The sequence below is a fragment of the Bicyclus anynana genome, chromosome 10 (genome assembly GCF_947172395.1).
Source record: "Bicyclus anynana chromosome 10, ilBicAnyn1.1, whole genome shotgun sequence".
NCBI classification, from domain to species: Eukaryota; Metazoa; Arthropoda; class Insecta; order Lepidoptera; family Nymphalidae; genus Bicyclus; species Bicyclus anynana.
The window spans coordinates 605,069-620,925 of NC_069092.1; the positions used below are offsets into that span (position 1 = coordinate 605,069).

The 15,857-nt window shown below is 36.3% G+C and overlaps 2 protein-coding genes across 2 annotated transcripts; both read left to right on the forward strand.

Annotated features, from left to right (window-relative positions):
• The first annotated feature begins 266 nt into the window (after positions 1–266).
• LOC112053191 (elongin-B) lies at positions 267–8,198 on the forward strand. Its single transcript, XM_024092518.2, has 5 exons — positions 267–422; positions 537–630; positions 1,295–1,439; positions 3,064–3,166; positions 3,811–8,198. The coding sequence occupies exons 1-5, from the start codon at positions 420–422 to the stop codon at positions 3,823–3,825; spliced, it is 360 nt and encodes a 119-aa protein (XP_023948286.1). The 5' UTR covers positions 267–419; the 3' UTR covers positions 3,826–8,198.
• Positions 8,199–8,321: 123 nt separating this feature from the next.
• LOC128198404 (uncharacterized) lies at positions 8,322–14,267 on the forward strand. Its single transcript, XM_052883804.1, has 2 exons — positions 8,322–12,976; positions 14,130–14,267. The coding sequence occupies exons 1-2, from the start codon at positions 9,314–9,316 to the stop codon at positions 14,139–14,141; spliced, it is 3,675 nt and encodes a 1,224-aa protein (XP_052739764.1). The 5' UTR covers positions 8,322–9,313; the 3' UTR covers positions 14,142–14,267.
• The last annotated feature ends 1,590 nt before the right edge of the window (positions 14,268–15,857 follow it).

Here is a 15,857-nt window from a genome sequence, read left to right on the forward strand (position 1 = left end):
AAACCAACAATGATTAAATGTGACAAATGACATTGGCATTTAAATCGTTCTGACAGCTGACACTGGGCTATTTTTAATTAATTTTACGGTAATACTAGGTTTTTTTCGGCCAGAAATTAAAACCTTGGTTAAGTGTTTGATTTAGGTAACCACTTAAATAACGTCCTTGCAGTAAACCTGATTACTATTTGTTATAAACGACATAATCATAAATAACTTTAATCTGTAACCGTAAACCTACCTTTAGTCTAAGATTAAAAAGAACTAGTACTCAAAGCCAGTTTAATAAATTAAAGTCTATGTCTATGCGCCAGCTGTCATTCATTCAATTTCAATTCAATATTGAATTTCGTTTCGAACGCTTTGAAGCGTTTTTATAATTAAACAAATAGTTTATAGTTTTTAATCATAAATTCAAAATGGTAAGTCTTTTATTTAGTTCTGCTGCAATAACTGCTGTCTTTTACGGATATTTGTGCTGAGGCGGGTGCGGTTTAGTTGTTAAGTCGTAACCTCAAAGTGCATTTTGTTTTTAGGACGTCTTTCTGATGATTAGGCGAAAAAAATTAACTATCTTCACAGACGCCAAGGATACAACGACTGTTCTAGAATTGAAGAAAATGATAGAAGGTGAGTGCGATTTACATGAAATTCGTTAAATCTATTTTTAGTCTTACTACTTTGTGTGACGGCCCACTGCACTTGGGACACTGTTTTTGAAAATAAAGCTTCTATTTACAGGCGGAAATAGGTGTAGTGCTACCAGTAAGTTACGTAAAACTTGTAATTTATATAAAACTAATTGTATAATCTATAGAGTACTTAACTTTACAATCCCATCATAAATATTATATGAAAATTGTTATTTATTAAATTATATATTTTAAATCTTTTGGTTTTTTATTCATCATTAATATACAATAGACGAAAGCTGAGTGTATTATGGTGACAATAGTACCAGAAAAGGTTAATATAAAGCCAAACATTTTAATATTTGATAGCATACAGAAGAATCTTTTTATGTAAAGTCTGATATCGAAATTAATATAGTAAGCTGAAAGTAGTATAGTTTAAACATTCTACAGTTTAAGTGAAGCACAAGTTGTTTATAATTCTATGGTAAAACATTAAAAAAAATATATAAAGAAATTTGAAAATATTATACTCTTAATGCTTGTTTCGAACTGTATATTTTTTAATTTATGCCCAAGGGAAAAGCAACTGATAAGGAGATAGTATTCTTAAGTAAGAAGTTAAGTGGACAAACTTTGACTAATGCTAAATTTTTCATCAGGTATCTTGAAGGTGGCTCCACCAAGTCAGATGCTGTTCAACAAAGACAGTCAGCTGATGGAGGATGAGAAGACACTGGCAGAGTACGGCCTCACCTCGGCCACTGCTAAAGCTCAGTGCCCGGCACCTATTGGACTGGCTTTGAGGTATTCTTTTACTAATTTGATGTTTATCATCACCATTGTTTTTATAGTTAACTACTATGCCTGGCTACCCTCACATATTGCTCCATAGCAAGTTGACTTACATACCTTATAGTTGACTCTGTTATAATGACTATCAGATGATGATGAGAATGATGATAAGCCACAACATATAATTGAACATACTCTTGGAAGCATGGGCTGAGATGCGAATAGCTACATATAAAATGATCTGCGTCTGATAAAAATTTGTGCCTGACAAGCCTGCATGTGGGAAATGACTCATACTCTGCCCAACTCCAAAGACTACTAAGAAAAAATTCTCAATATTTAATGACCAGGGATTCAAGCCAAGGAGGTAATGTTCTGAAGCAACATAATATGCTAATCACTGGACAAGGCAGTTCCATGTGTATCTGTGTATCAAAATGGTGTAAAAGTAAATCTAACAGTGTAGCAGGAATTATAAACAGTGATTGGAATACCGTGCCAATCTACTGGCAGCCCAGCTCACTATACCCAACTATCTTAAACACTTAAAAAGAAAAAAAATCTTGGAGCTGGATAAGTAATAGTCCAGTTTGAACAACAATATAAATTTATTCAGTGGAAGATGCTCATTATTTTCTAAGCTAAAACCCATCTGCTCACTCATAGTCTCCTGTTTATATCATATAATTATCATGTCATGGTATAATATAGAACAAAGAAAAATAAAATAACTAATAAAAAAGTTAAAGTGGTTTTCAGATAGCATGGGCACTGTGACAGTCGCCTGTAGGATGTTCATAATACATACTATAATCGTGAATCGCGGCAAACTTTCAAGAGTGAAACAAACTGTAACTCTCACCATTCTACATGAAACAAGCCATCATTATCAGTATATTTTAATGGCACACACATACACCCACAGGCCAGACCTCCTATAGAAGAGAGGATATGGAGGTTAGACCCACCAGGCTTAGGGTTACAATGTAAAATTCATGCATGCATACAATGCTGTGTTCTGGTCTGAAGGCTGGTTGTTGATGTAATTACAGGCTTATAACGCATGAGGCTTATAGTATTGATTTCTCATCATCTTTGATGTCCACACACTTTCAAAGACTCATCTTTTAAATATACAGATAGCAACTAAGGTCATTGAACCCAGTTGTGTATGTGTGTGTAATTAGTTCCGGGTCTAACTACACACATTGATAAAGTATAATTTGTTGTAGATTAGATAACTATAATCCATGTCCTGCTACTGTGCTGTAGTCTTTAATTTTATATCAATTTCAATGCATTTTATGTTAATTTCAATACATTAAGGCTATATTTTGTTGCACATTTATGACCTAAGAAGAATAAAAAAAGTTATAGTAATCTACATGAAAAAGTCAGACTTTTTAATATTGATCAGCAATACCTTTGCATAGCAACACAGGTTTATATTATTATTATTAATTTTAGTATAGATGTAATTTTGGTTATATAATTAATAAAACCTGGTTTTTTGTCATTAAGACTACTAAGACATAGACAAATTCTGACAATTTAAATACTTGTTCATGAGTTATTCAAATACAATAAATAATGAATGAATAAATAATAATGAAAAAGATAAATAATGTTTTTCCAGAAAAGAGAATGGTGAATTTGAAGCCCTGGAGTTGACTCCATACTCCTCACCCCCCGACCTGCCAGATGTGATGAAATCTCAGGAAACTAACGGACAGGAACAGGTAAATTAATCTTATCCAACAAAATATACAAATAACTAAACTAATATTAAGGTAAGATCTAATTTTATTAACACAATTTAAACATCTAAACCAGTTTTACATCAATATTAATTCACTACAATTATAAATACCCTTTTTTTAATAATTTATACCCTATATAATATCTAAAGCTAAACAATAAACACAAACTGGGACAAATTCAGAAAATTTCATTGTACTTATCAGTACTTTTTAATCCTACTTTCTTATTTAATGCTTAAAAACCTCTCTTGTGTAAGATTTCCATAGTTGTACAGAAAAGTAGGATTTTGTTTTGGGCAAATTGGTTTATAAGTTTTATTGATCTCCTATTAAAAGTGAATGCACACACTGAGTGCCAAATACAACTTCTTGGCACTCAATTCAAGTAGTCGCATTTGCAAATTCAACCTTAAACTCAAAACTTAAGGTTGAATTTGCTCTGAATTTGGGATTTATTGAATATTGGTCTATTTTTAAAGGCCTAAAGGTATAATTTTCTTTACCAATAATACTAAAACTGTCTATAGCAAAATTGGTAAAAGTGAAGTTTTCTAAATGAATGTGATCCTTTTATGATAAGTTTCGTCAAGAGCTCCGTTTTGTTTCATTCTGTATATTTCCAGATGGACCAACACTAAGCGACCGGCGACTGCACAACAACGCGACTCAACTTCGTGTCCAAGCGATTTTAGTTCACAACGAATGTGCGCCTAGCCTGGCCAGTGGTCGCCGAACTTTAACTTCAACAAAAACAAATTGCGTCAATTTTTAGGGTTCTAAACGAACGTACATAAATGGAACCCCCAAAAGATCACTCGTGAACTATTTGTTTTGCTGTAAAATACAATATTTATTATAAAATGTGCTTGGTATGGATAGTTTATTTATGTAATTTGTGAAAAGTTTGCATAACTATGAAATCACATAAAAGTGTCCTAATGCTGAATAAGAAAGTTTGTGTGCTAAAGTTTGACGGCCACTGACTAAAATGAACGGTTCAGACGATATGTTAATTACTTATTGAATTATTTAATGACGCTATTACACTATCATATGCAAGTTTTGACCGGTTTGATTCCTCTGCGTTCTTGAGCCTTGCATTATCTATATGATCATAGACATTATGTTACATAAAAATGAAAGGAGGTTGGCGAAAATGGGATTCACACTAAAGTGTCGTACACTCTTAAAATTATATTAATTTAAACTATTACTTTATAAGATGCTTGTAAAAAAAAATATTGAGATTTTACAGAACGGGAACCAAAAGAAAAAAAGTGCATTTTATTAACAAAAAAGTCTTCTGCAAAAGCGCCTTGTCGTATTTATGAAGCAATTACGCAGTTGTATGTTTTTCACATTTATGTATAGATAGGATACCTACTAATTTAAGGTATATCTTTTTTCTCCCTGCTTTTTAAGAATGCTTACCATTTACTGTTTTCTTAATTTAATCACGATAAATAACTAATAATAGTTCAGCTAATAATCAGCTAAATACATGCAATCTCGCCATTCTCATTAGAATGATTTGTCAGTAACTACGTAACTATGGTGAATATTGTCTATGATCATAGATCTGTATTTAATATCAAAACAAATATGATTGTGTTCAATCTTCGATGTTAACGATGTTATGTATGTCTTAGATAGAGATCTTCAGTGTAAACATTTGTTCTGAAAAATATGATCATCAATTTTGACAGCTCTGATATATGTCATCTTAGACAAGTTATATGATAATGTAATAGCACACTAAAACATATTTTGTTAACAATTTTTTTTGACTGAATTGCCAGGTCCAGTAGTGAAACATTATGATTACATTTAAGAGTTGTCGCCCACTATATGGGACTGTGATAACACCTACTGGAAACGTTAAAATAACAAATTAAGGCAAACTTAAATGGATATCTGTAATTTAAGATCAGTATTCTAAAAGTAACCCTGAAACACGCGTGATTTTAAGAAATTTTACAAAATTTTATTTCATTTAGTCAAAATATACTTTTTCTGTAAAATTTCGCGTTACGTGTTTGTTAAATATTTGAGGCACCAAATATCTCTGAGACAGACCATCAATAGGAACGTAAATAGTTATACCATAACTATCTCGCATTCAATTAAATACCAACTCCTACTGGACCTTTTTATTTTATTATATTATTATTTGTAAATGGTCCCATATAGTGGGTGGGTTATGGAGGGTGTTATTTGTTCTAGTTTACTAACGCTGCAATTTTATTAACATTGTGCTCAGGGCCTTATTCTCTATGGCGTTTTAATTAGTTTCAAGTAAATTTCAAAGTCAAAGGCCCAGAGTTGTGTGACTCGTTTCACTTGTGTATAAAACCCTCCATTAGGACTTGATATTGATTTTGTTATTTGTAACATTTTTGTAGCGCTTCATGCTAAATGGTTTGTAGTTAACTACTAAACAGACAGGTATTTTTTTTTTAATTTTTAATGCTGCACTACTATAAGACACCACTACAGGTCGCTCATGCATGTCATAGAGTGCCAAACATTTAAACAATTAAACTAAATTAATTCAAAAATCGACAATAGTTGTAAATAATAGTATTTAAATTGTTATTCATGTTCTTGGCAAATAAATGGCTGTAAGGGATGACAAACTTCGTCAAAATAATAGTTGTTTTTCAAACGCTAATAAATGTTTTTCAAACAGTACAAAGTTTGGCCCTAAATAAAATGTATACTGTTTTGGTACTGATTTTATTGGAGTTTACTCCATAAGGATCGAGGAGAAAGGTATGAAAAAATTTGGGCAGTAAAATTCGATGAACGAATGATAGCATTACGTTTTTTGTGCGCAACCTATTCTGCGCACCTTTCACCGCGCGCACTACGCGGCCTGCTGCTCCTCGGTTGCGCACCTTTCACTTTTCATAGTCAATGCTGCGAGGCAACACAGTCGATCTGAAAGAGTAAACTCCATTCGTGCGTCGGAGCTGACACACACTTTTTTTTTGTTAGCTGCAACTGTTTTGGTCTCATATAGTAGTGGGGCCAATAACGTGATACTTGTATTTATTGCAACTAGTCGTTGCGTCTCGATTACAGTAGAATTAATGTCACTAATCGATCATTGAAGTTCACCCGACTGTCCTAGTGAGTACGACAACAGTATCAATTCTATTTAGAACTAAACTAAAATGGATGGGACTTAGTGTCGCCGCACACGGGCCACGCGCGACAGCTACAAACGCCGCCACAAGAAGCAAGAAGGGGAGTAGCTGAAGCGCGCGACAGCCGGCCGGCTTGTGGCCGATGGTCGACACTTGTGGTCGGTGGCTGCTACTTTTTTTAACCCACACATGCAGTATCTTAAACGGTGGCGTTTAGTGGCCGGTGCGGGCCACAAGAAGCGAGCAGCGACGATTGTAGTGTGTGGCAGCCACAGGCGTCAACCGTGTGCGGCGAGTCCATATAAAATGTATGAAAATTACAGGAAATATGTCGATAGCGGCGTTTTGTGGTTGTGGACGGTGGCCCATGTGCGGGAGCCCTTACAATAAATATTTATGTGTCATTTTTCTGTGTTCCCTTAAGAAACGAGGCTTTCATTTAGTTTAGTTCAATTCATTTTAGTTTAGTTTTTTTTGTATAAAAGAATCGATGCTTAGTATTTCGAGTTAACATTTTATAGTATTGAGAGCTCTTATAGTTCTGCTTGTAATGATCTGTATGTGTTGTTTATTTTGCTACATTTAGCGACTGATCTTTAGTGACTTCATGGTTTATTTTCAAATGTTTAATATTAATTATCATCAAGGTTTATAAACTAATCCATAGTACCGTGCCAGATATGTCCTGGCTCAATAAAGTTAACGTTGACAGATATGGTTTTGATTACTTACAGGCTTGTTCTCAACTTCTTATTAAATCGTGCTAAACAATTCAAATATCAAAGCCTCTTCAATACCTCATATAGATGTATTACAAAAATATTATTAGTTTTCGATTTTACATTATCCAGCCCTTAAAGATTCGGTACTATGTAGTTAGCATATAAACCTTAAACTATACTTAACTCAATATTAAGTAATGTCACAGCTTTATGCTTTTCACACGCGACTGTTCTTTGTAAGAAATGTATTGTTTAACTTACAGGAAAACTTTGTCAGAGGTTAATGTTCCATAACTAGGTTTTATAACGGCTTAAACTACATATTCTAAAATTATTTAAATTTTTGTAAAAAAAAACTACATTTCAATCGTAGACATGCCTCACACCATAAAACTAAGTAACGTTGAAGTGAAATAGTTACCTATTTGCTGTTCTGCAAAATTATTGTTTGCCGCCAGTTCATAAGACAGTATTATATGAAAGTAGCGAAAAATTCAATGTCATGATGTCAGTATGAAATCACTGTCTACTCTGTACTACATTAATTCCAGTCAGTAAAATGACAAGTGCAACTGTCACTGAAATGTCATTTTACTGACTGGAATTAATAATCGTACTTAACATTGAATCTTATGATTATTAATTCCAATCAGTAAAATGACATTTCAGTGACAGTTGCACATGTCATTTTACTGACTGGAATTAATAATCGTAATAAAGTGGATAAACAAGAATTTTTCGTACTGATTTCATATTACTAAGACTATGTTTTTGAAATAAATTAATTTTAATGTGACTGCATATTTACGATTGACAAGCAGGTTAACCTATGAAAGCTCAACTGAATTGCTCTGAGCTCCAAATAATAGCGTATGAAATAATCTATCTCTATTATGAAAAAATTGTTTATGGTTTGCATTCTCAGAGCATCTACCAAGTTGTAATTTTTAATATGTTAGGGTTAATGCACATTATACTACAGATCATTGTCACATTTCAATCATCTATCGCCTTGCTGTCTCATTTTAGTCCCCCATTAATTGTGTAAAAACATTAATTAGTTATAAATAATAATAATTGATGTTCCACATTCTGTAACTAGTCCTATTATGAACAAATAAAACTTTTTATAAATCGAAACGGTGTTTAAATGGACCAACGAAACTCAATTTGACTATAACGAATATATACTAGTGGTTAGTGTGCATCAACCCTTATATTTACATTAAACCACATATTTAAAGAGTATGTTGTTAACGCCAAAGAATGGCATTGTTGATAGTGCGGTCGAACCCTACCCTCTGCTACCGTGGACTTTAACTTATAACAGATATGTCATCTGTATTATTATTATATAACGTCATTTTATCTACCTTGTCTATGACAATTTTGTATTTAAAAAGAAAAGAATTAAATTATAACGGACACTCCGCTGTAAAAATCCGAAATAGTTGTTTCTTTCTCACCTTTGTAATCCTGCAAAATAGTTAAGAGATCCTGTAGTCAGAATCTCATTGTGTAGATTCAATAATTTACATAATTGGCGACCGTGTGACAAAACTACAAAGAAATTGAGAAGAAAATAATCAAATCCAGCGTGAGTCGGAGTAGCCATCACCGAAACGTCAAATTCGTTTCGCGGTATCAGGCTCAAACAAAGAAGCTATTGCTGCCAGGCCGGGACCCGCCAGTTCCGCAAGTACCAGGCGCAATAAGAAAACCCAGCATCGGACACCGCCGTAATCGTCGGGCCGAAGAAATCGTCGTTCCGGAGCATCGGGACGGAACGCAGCCACTGCGTCCCGCAAATATCGGGACCAATCTCCAAGAGGGACACTCATCGAGCGCCGGCGTAGTCGTCAGGCCGAATCAATTCAGATAAGTGCCCAAAATCCACATTAAAACATCATATTCATCCATTCATATTCATCCATCCATATTCATTCATCACAAATCCATTTCGCAATTCATCCATAGCTCCAAATTCATCCACATATCACGCACTATTCGTATAGGTATCCATTTGAATAACACATTCACTTAATTATTGTAAATTTGCACCTCATAATATCATACGTGACTCATACGCGTCATCCACCATTTAAAAATTTTAACGGTACGTGCATCGCATCGGTCACTGCGCGGGCGACTAAACTCAACTCAGTTACGTAATATTGTACCTACAAGTACATCGCGAGTGCAAAAAAGATAAGAAACCGGTTTGGACAGACCGCGCGCGTCGTATTTGCATAGTTATGTCGCTCAAAGAATTAATTTTAAAACGCAGCGCTATTAAGGGCCGAATAACTAAGTTTAAAAATTATCTGGCTAAAATAAGTCAAGAGTCTTTAGATACGTTGCAATTAAGCGAGTTAAAAATTAAGTTAAGTAGATTCGAGCGCTTAGATAGCGAGTTTTCGAAATTACAAGGCCAGATAGAAACATTAAATGAAAGTGAGCTTGATGACGAACTGGATACCCGCGAGGAATTTGAAAACGAATTTACTAGTTCCACCGCCTTGGCCCTCGACATTGTATCGCGTTATGCGAACGTTCGCAGTGCTGAAGGGTCTCATAACGTTTCACTAGCAGCCGATGGTTCTAATAACAGCCAAGAACAAGCCGTTAGTCACGAGATCGGGTTCAAACTGCCACTTATTCAAATTTCAAAATTTGATGGCACAATTTTCCGATGGCTCGAATTTCGCGACACATTTAAATCATTAATTCACGATAATGCTCGCATCCTACCAGTTCACAAATTCCATTATTTAAATTCATATCTGGAAGGAGAGGCCGCCCGTGTTGTCGGAAATTTGGAGGTTTGTGCCGCGAATTACGACAAGGCGTGGGGCTTGCTATGCGAGCGTTATAACAATAAGAGGCAGTTAATAAGCAATCACCTCGACGCTTTGTTTAACATTGAATTACTGTCTCGCGAATCTGAACATTCGTTACGCGCATTAATAGATAACGTAAATAGAAATTTGCGCGCTTTAGCGAGTTTAGGCCAGCCCACCGAGCATTGGGACACACTAATTATACATATGGTTTGTTCTAAGGTGGATAATCAAACTAGCATGAAATGGGAGGAGCACCGAAACACTTTGGATGAGATGCCATCTTTAAATCAATTCAACAAGTTCTTAAAGGACAGAGCTGACGTTTTAGAGTCGTTTAATCGAAATAAGGCTCAACATCAACGAACATCTAATCCGCCAAACGCGAGCGGTAAAAATAGAAATACAAATCCACACAGGTCGGTAACTCTTACCTCACAATCAAACACACATGTTCGCAATATAAATAATAAGTTACGCGATCCTTGTGTTGTATGCAAGGGAAATCATGCAATTTATTCTTGCCCTACATTCTTAAATAAGACTCCTGAGCTGAGACTAGCTGAGGCTCAGAGGCTTGGGCTTTGTATAAATTGTCTGATGTCCAACCATCGAACTCGCCACTGCTATGCGAGTCGTTGCCGCGAGTGTAAGGGGCGCCATGCCACGCTCCTTCACAGACCTTGTCCAGCAGGGCGGGATCAGAATAGCTCCGTCGCAGCCCAGTCGGCTTCCGACGATCTATGTGTAAATTTTTCCAGACAATCCATTGCCCACGTCATGCTGTCTACCGTGTTGCTAGAAGTTTCAAACCCAGCGACCTTTAAGTCTGAGACAGTTCGTGCGCTACTGGACAGCGGCAGCCAGTCTAGTTTTTTGAGCAAGCGGGTCAAGGACAGCCTAAATCTGGAGTCGATACCCACCGACCTCAGAATTGTAGGAATAGGTAACACCAAAAATAATCGCGTGACTGAGAGGTGTTTTGTAAAATTGAGATCCCTACAAAGTGAGTACCAGACCGACTTAACTTGTTTCATACTACCTCAGTTAACTACAAACATACCAAAGTTACACATTGATCGCAAATATTTTAGCCTACCTTCAAACACTAAGCTTGCCGATCCTGATTTTAACAGCCCAGCGCCTATTGATGCGCTTATAGGGGCGGATCTGTACTGGGAGATAATGGGTTCTACTATAAAATCGTTAGGTGACGGAAGGCCATATTTATGTAACTCGCAATTCGGTTGGATTATTTCCGGACCAATAGAATTGAGTAGGTGCACAAAACAAAACAATTGCAATTTTGCTGTTACCGCGTTATCGGACGAGCAATTAGACAATCAAATATCGAAATTCTGGGAAGTCGAAGAGCTACCGCAGAAATCACTTCTTAGTGATAGCGAGAAAGTGTGTGAGCAACACTTCAAAACACACACAACTCGTTTAGAATCCGGTCGTTTTAGCGTCCGATTACCTCTTAAGGATTCACCCACGACCTTAGGAAATTCACTAAGTCAGGCTAAGAAACGATTTTTCAACTTAGAAAAACGATTTCGTAAGCAACCTGAATTAAAACAGGCCTACCGCGAATTCATAAACGAATATATAGACTTAGGTCATTGTTCCGAATTAACGAACTTTTCATCAAAATCGGGCTATTTTCTTTGCCATCATCCAATTATTAGGCTAAAAAGCGAATCAACTCGCTTACGAGTGGTCTTTGATGGAACGGCGCCTTCTAGCAACGGAGTTAGTATAAATAGTTTACAGCTCATAGGGCCTACTATCCAAGACTCTCTTCTATCCATTATATTACGGTTTCGATTACACAAATACGTTCTCACCGGCGATATAGAAAAAATGTATCGGCAGATAGAAATTAACGAAAAGGATCGAAATCTCCAATTGATATTATGGCGGGAGGACGAAAATGAACCGTTACGCGCATTACAGCTAAATACCGTTACCTACGGGTTCGCAAGCGCTAGCTTCTTGAGCACTAGGTGTCTTTATCAACTAGGAGAAGAATGCGTTGACGAAAAAATCAAAACAATAATACAACATGATTTTTATTACGATGACCTACTAACGGGAGCCGATACAAAGGATCAGCTGTCTTACATTTTAAATTCTATACAAACCTCGTTAAAGGAAGGTTGTTTCAATTTAAGAAAGTTTCGTTCAAATTTGCCTTGTATTTTTCAAAATTCTAACTTAAATTTGGAAGACAATCTATGTCTTAGCAACTCAACAAGCGCGTTAGGTCTAGGTTGGGACCCTAAATCTGATATTTTACATTTTTCATGCCAAACTCCGTTGGAGCGCAGAGCAGATATTATGTCGAAGCGTCAAATAGTATCGAACACTTGTAAAATTTTCGATCCTCTAGGTTTAATTTCCCCGTCCATTATTCTAGCTAAGATACTCGTTCAAAAGATATGGACGCTCAAGTTAGATTGGGATCAACCAGTACCGCCTAACATAATAAAAGAGTGGGATCGCGTGCAAGCGAACATAGACGTTTTAAACACAATTAATATTCCGCGTTATGTGCTCTGCGACTATCTTGTTAAAGTCGAACTTCATTCATTTTGCGATGCCTCGATGAGCGCGTATGGCGCTTGCATTTACTTAAAGTCAACAGACGCGCACGGAAGAGTGAGTGTTAATCTTTTGTGTTCAAAATCGCGAGTAGCACCGTCGGGAAAGCCGATGACAATTCCGCGTTTAGAATTATCCGCAGCATTGCTCGCCGCTAGACTTTGCGTATCGTGCCTAGATTCACTTCGCACACCTATAGTTAGCTGTGTGCATTGGTGCGATTCAAGTGTTGTGCTCGGGTGGATAAATACTAGTCCCAGTAAATTAAAAATGTTTGTGGCTAACCGAGTGGCTGAAATTTGTGAATCTACGCGAAGCAGTTCTTGGCGGCATGTACCTACGGAATCGAACCCGGCTGACCTTATATCAAGAGGTGTCGACGCCATACGTTTAAAAAATTCGAACCTCTGGTGGAACGGGCCTGGATTCCTACGCTTAGAGGAATGTTATTGGCCTACTAAAATAAACTGTAAGGTAAGTGAAGAACTGCCCGAGTTAAAGATGCACTCTGTTATCGTCGAACCAATTATTTTAAATTTTGAAAATTATTCTAGCTTTATTAAGTTAAAACGTAGTTTCGCATATGTATTAAGATTTCTAAATAATATTAGATATCCTAGCGCTAAAATGACAGGCAATTTATCACATGCAGAATTAGATAAATCGTTTACAAGGCTCGCTATTTTAAGTCAACAGAGTTCATTTGCACAAGAATATACTAACATTTCTAAGAAATTACCCATCAGCACCAAGAGTAAACTCGCAGCCCTAAGTCCATTTTTCGATGAAGATAAATTAATACGAGTAGGCGGTCGGCTCGACGCAGCAGCGTGCGGGTACGACCAGAAACACCCGATCATTCTAGATGGCAGGCATCATTTAACAAAATTATTGTTTCGTTTCGAACATAGTCGGCTGATGCACTCGGGTCCTCAGGCTTTGTTGTATTCTATTAGAGAAACAGTATGGCCACTGGGGGGAAGGTTACTAGCGCGGCGCACGGTGCGCGATTGCGTAGTTTGCACTCGCCACCGCGGGCGAACGATGACGCCCGTGATGGGAAACCTACCTAAACAACGTGTAACGCCTGCTTTCCCGTTTCATACTTTAGGAATCGACTTCGGGGGACCATATTCAATGTTAAATAGAAAGGGTCGCGGTGCTAAAACTTCCAAGTGCTATTTATGTATTTTTATATGTTTTCGCTATAAATGTGTACACTTGGAAGTAGTTAGCGATCTATCAAAAAATGGCCTAATTTCGGCCCTCAATAGAATGATTTCTAGGCGTGGAAGACCGGCGGAGATTTTCTCTGATAACGGCCGGAATCTAGTCGCAGCTGCTAGGGAAATCACGAACTTCTTAAAAAATAATCCCGTCTTATCAGATTTCGCAGCAGATGAGCAAATAAAATTTTCATTTATACCTGCTTATGCACCTCACTTCGGCGGATTATGGGAGGCGGGAATCAAGTCTGCCAAATATCACATCAAAAGATATATGGGGAATAGCAACTTTACATTTGAAGAATTATGTACGCTTTTTTCACAAGTGGAGGCTATACTGAATAGTCGCCCCCTGTATCCCTTGTCTTCCTCTCCTAACGACTTTCTCCCTCTTTCTCCAGGGCACTTTCTAATCGGTCGGCCTCTGACTGCGCTTCCGTCACCGCCCATCGCAGACCTGAGCTCCAGCAGTCTCGATCGTTACAAGAGGCTGGAGAAGGTGCGACAGCAATTTTGGAGTCGCTGGCAGAAGGAGTATATAAGCGAGCTGCAACAACGCACGAAGTGGCGTACTAGCCACGATAAGCTAAGTGAAGGTGATCTCGTCTTGCTTCAAGAAGACAACGTCGCGCCCCTAAACTGGCGTCTAGGCCGAGTCACCGCCCTGCACCCGGGGCCAGACGGGATCACTCGTGTTGCAGACATCCGCACCGCCCGTGGAGTAGTACGACGAGCTCTAACCCGCATTTGCCCCTTGTTCCCTTCAGTGTCTTAAACGCTTTGCGTTTCAGAGGGGGGAATTATGTTAACGCCAAAGAATGGCATTGTTGATAGTGCGGTCGAACCCTACCCTCTGCTACCGTGGACTTTAACTTATAACAGATATGTCATCTGTATTATTATTATATAACGTCATTTTATCTACCTTGTCTATGACAATTTTGTATTTAAAAAGAAAAGAATTAAATTATAACGGACACTCCGCTGTAAAAATCCGAAATAGTTGTTTCTTTCTCACCTTTGTAATCCTGCAAAATAGTTAAGAGATCCTGTAGTCAGAATCTCATTGTGTAGATTCAATAATTTACATATGTATACTACTAATTTACATTCATCAAAACTTAAACCAGAAAATTATTATACCAAATGTTAAGGAAACTATAATTGATTATATAATAATGAACAGAAGTAAAGTCATCATGTAAAGAGTTATTTTAGTTTGATTAATATGATTATCTAAACTTAATGCAGTTCTAATAAAATTTAATGCATTTTAAGCAACAACATTTTATACTATAGATATGTCACTAATGCGTCGAAACTGAGGCGCACAAAAGTGGCTAATTATCTTTATTTCATTTAGTCTCATTGTAAGCTACGAAAGTTATTTAAACAAATAATACATAAATATTGTATACAATGTCGAGTTGTGTGTTCAGGAAATGTACTGTTAATGGATAAATATATAATGTAAGTAAACACAAAATTGTGCATGTGTGCGCTCAGTGGAGTGATCACTTTTTTCAGTGATATTGTTGATATAACATATCTAATAGTATAAAATCTTTGATTCTAAGTTATTATAAAACAATGCTAGCTTCTAAAAATTTTAGGTGGTACATTTAAAAGCCAAAACAGAATTAACGGAAATTGATTGACAAAAAAATATTGATTCTACACATATGGATGTAATTTACCTTTGTAACAAAAATTACCATTGTATTAATTAATATGATATTTAACTAATTATAGTTTAGTGTGGACTAATTTGGATCGGTTATAATTAAATGCACTTTATAATTGTCTTAGAAAGAACTTGTAACTTTAACGATTAGTTAAAAAACTAGACTATATTGTAGTCGTAATCTGAACATAGTGATGCTGAGTGATGTTCATATTATACAGAAACGAATATAATCAAAGATGGTTGCCACATTTTCTAACTATATTAGGTCACTTATCATTTTATTGGAATGGTAAATTGAAATCTAAAGATGGTGAAACTAAATCACAGCCTAAATAAACTACTTTAACATAAAAACTATACTATTTAAATGCAACCATGTTTTCTCATGACAAAGTGGATATTAACATTTTAAAAGTGCAATTAAATATTGCCTTTAGATTGT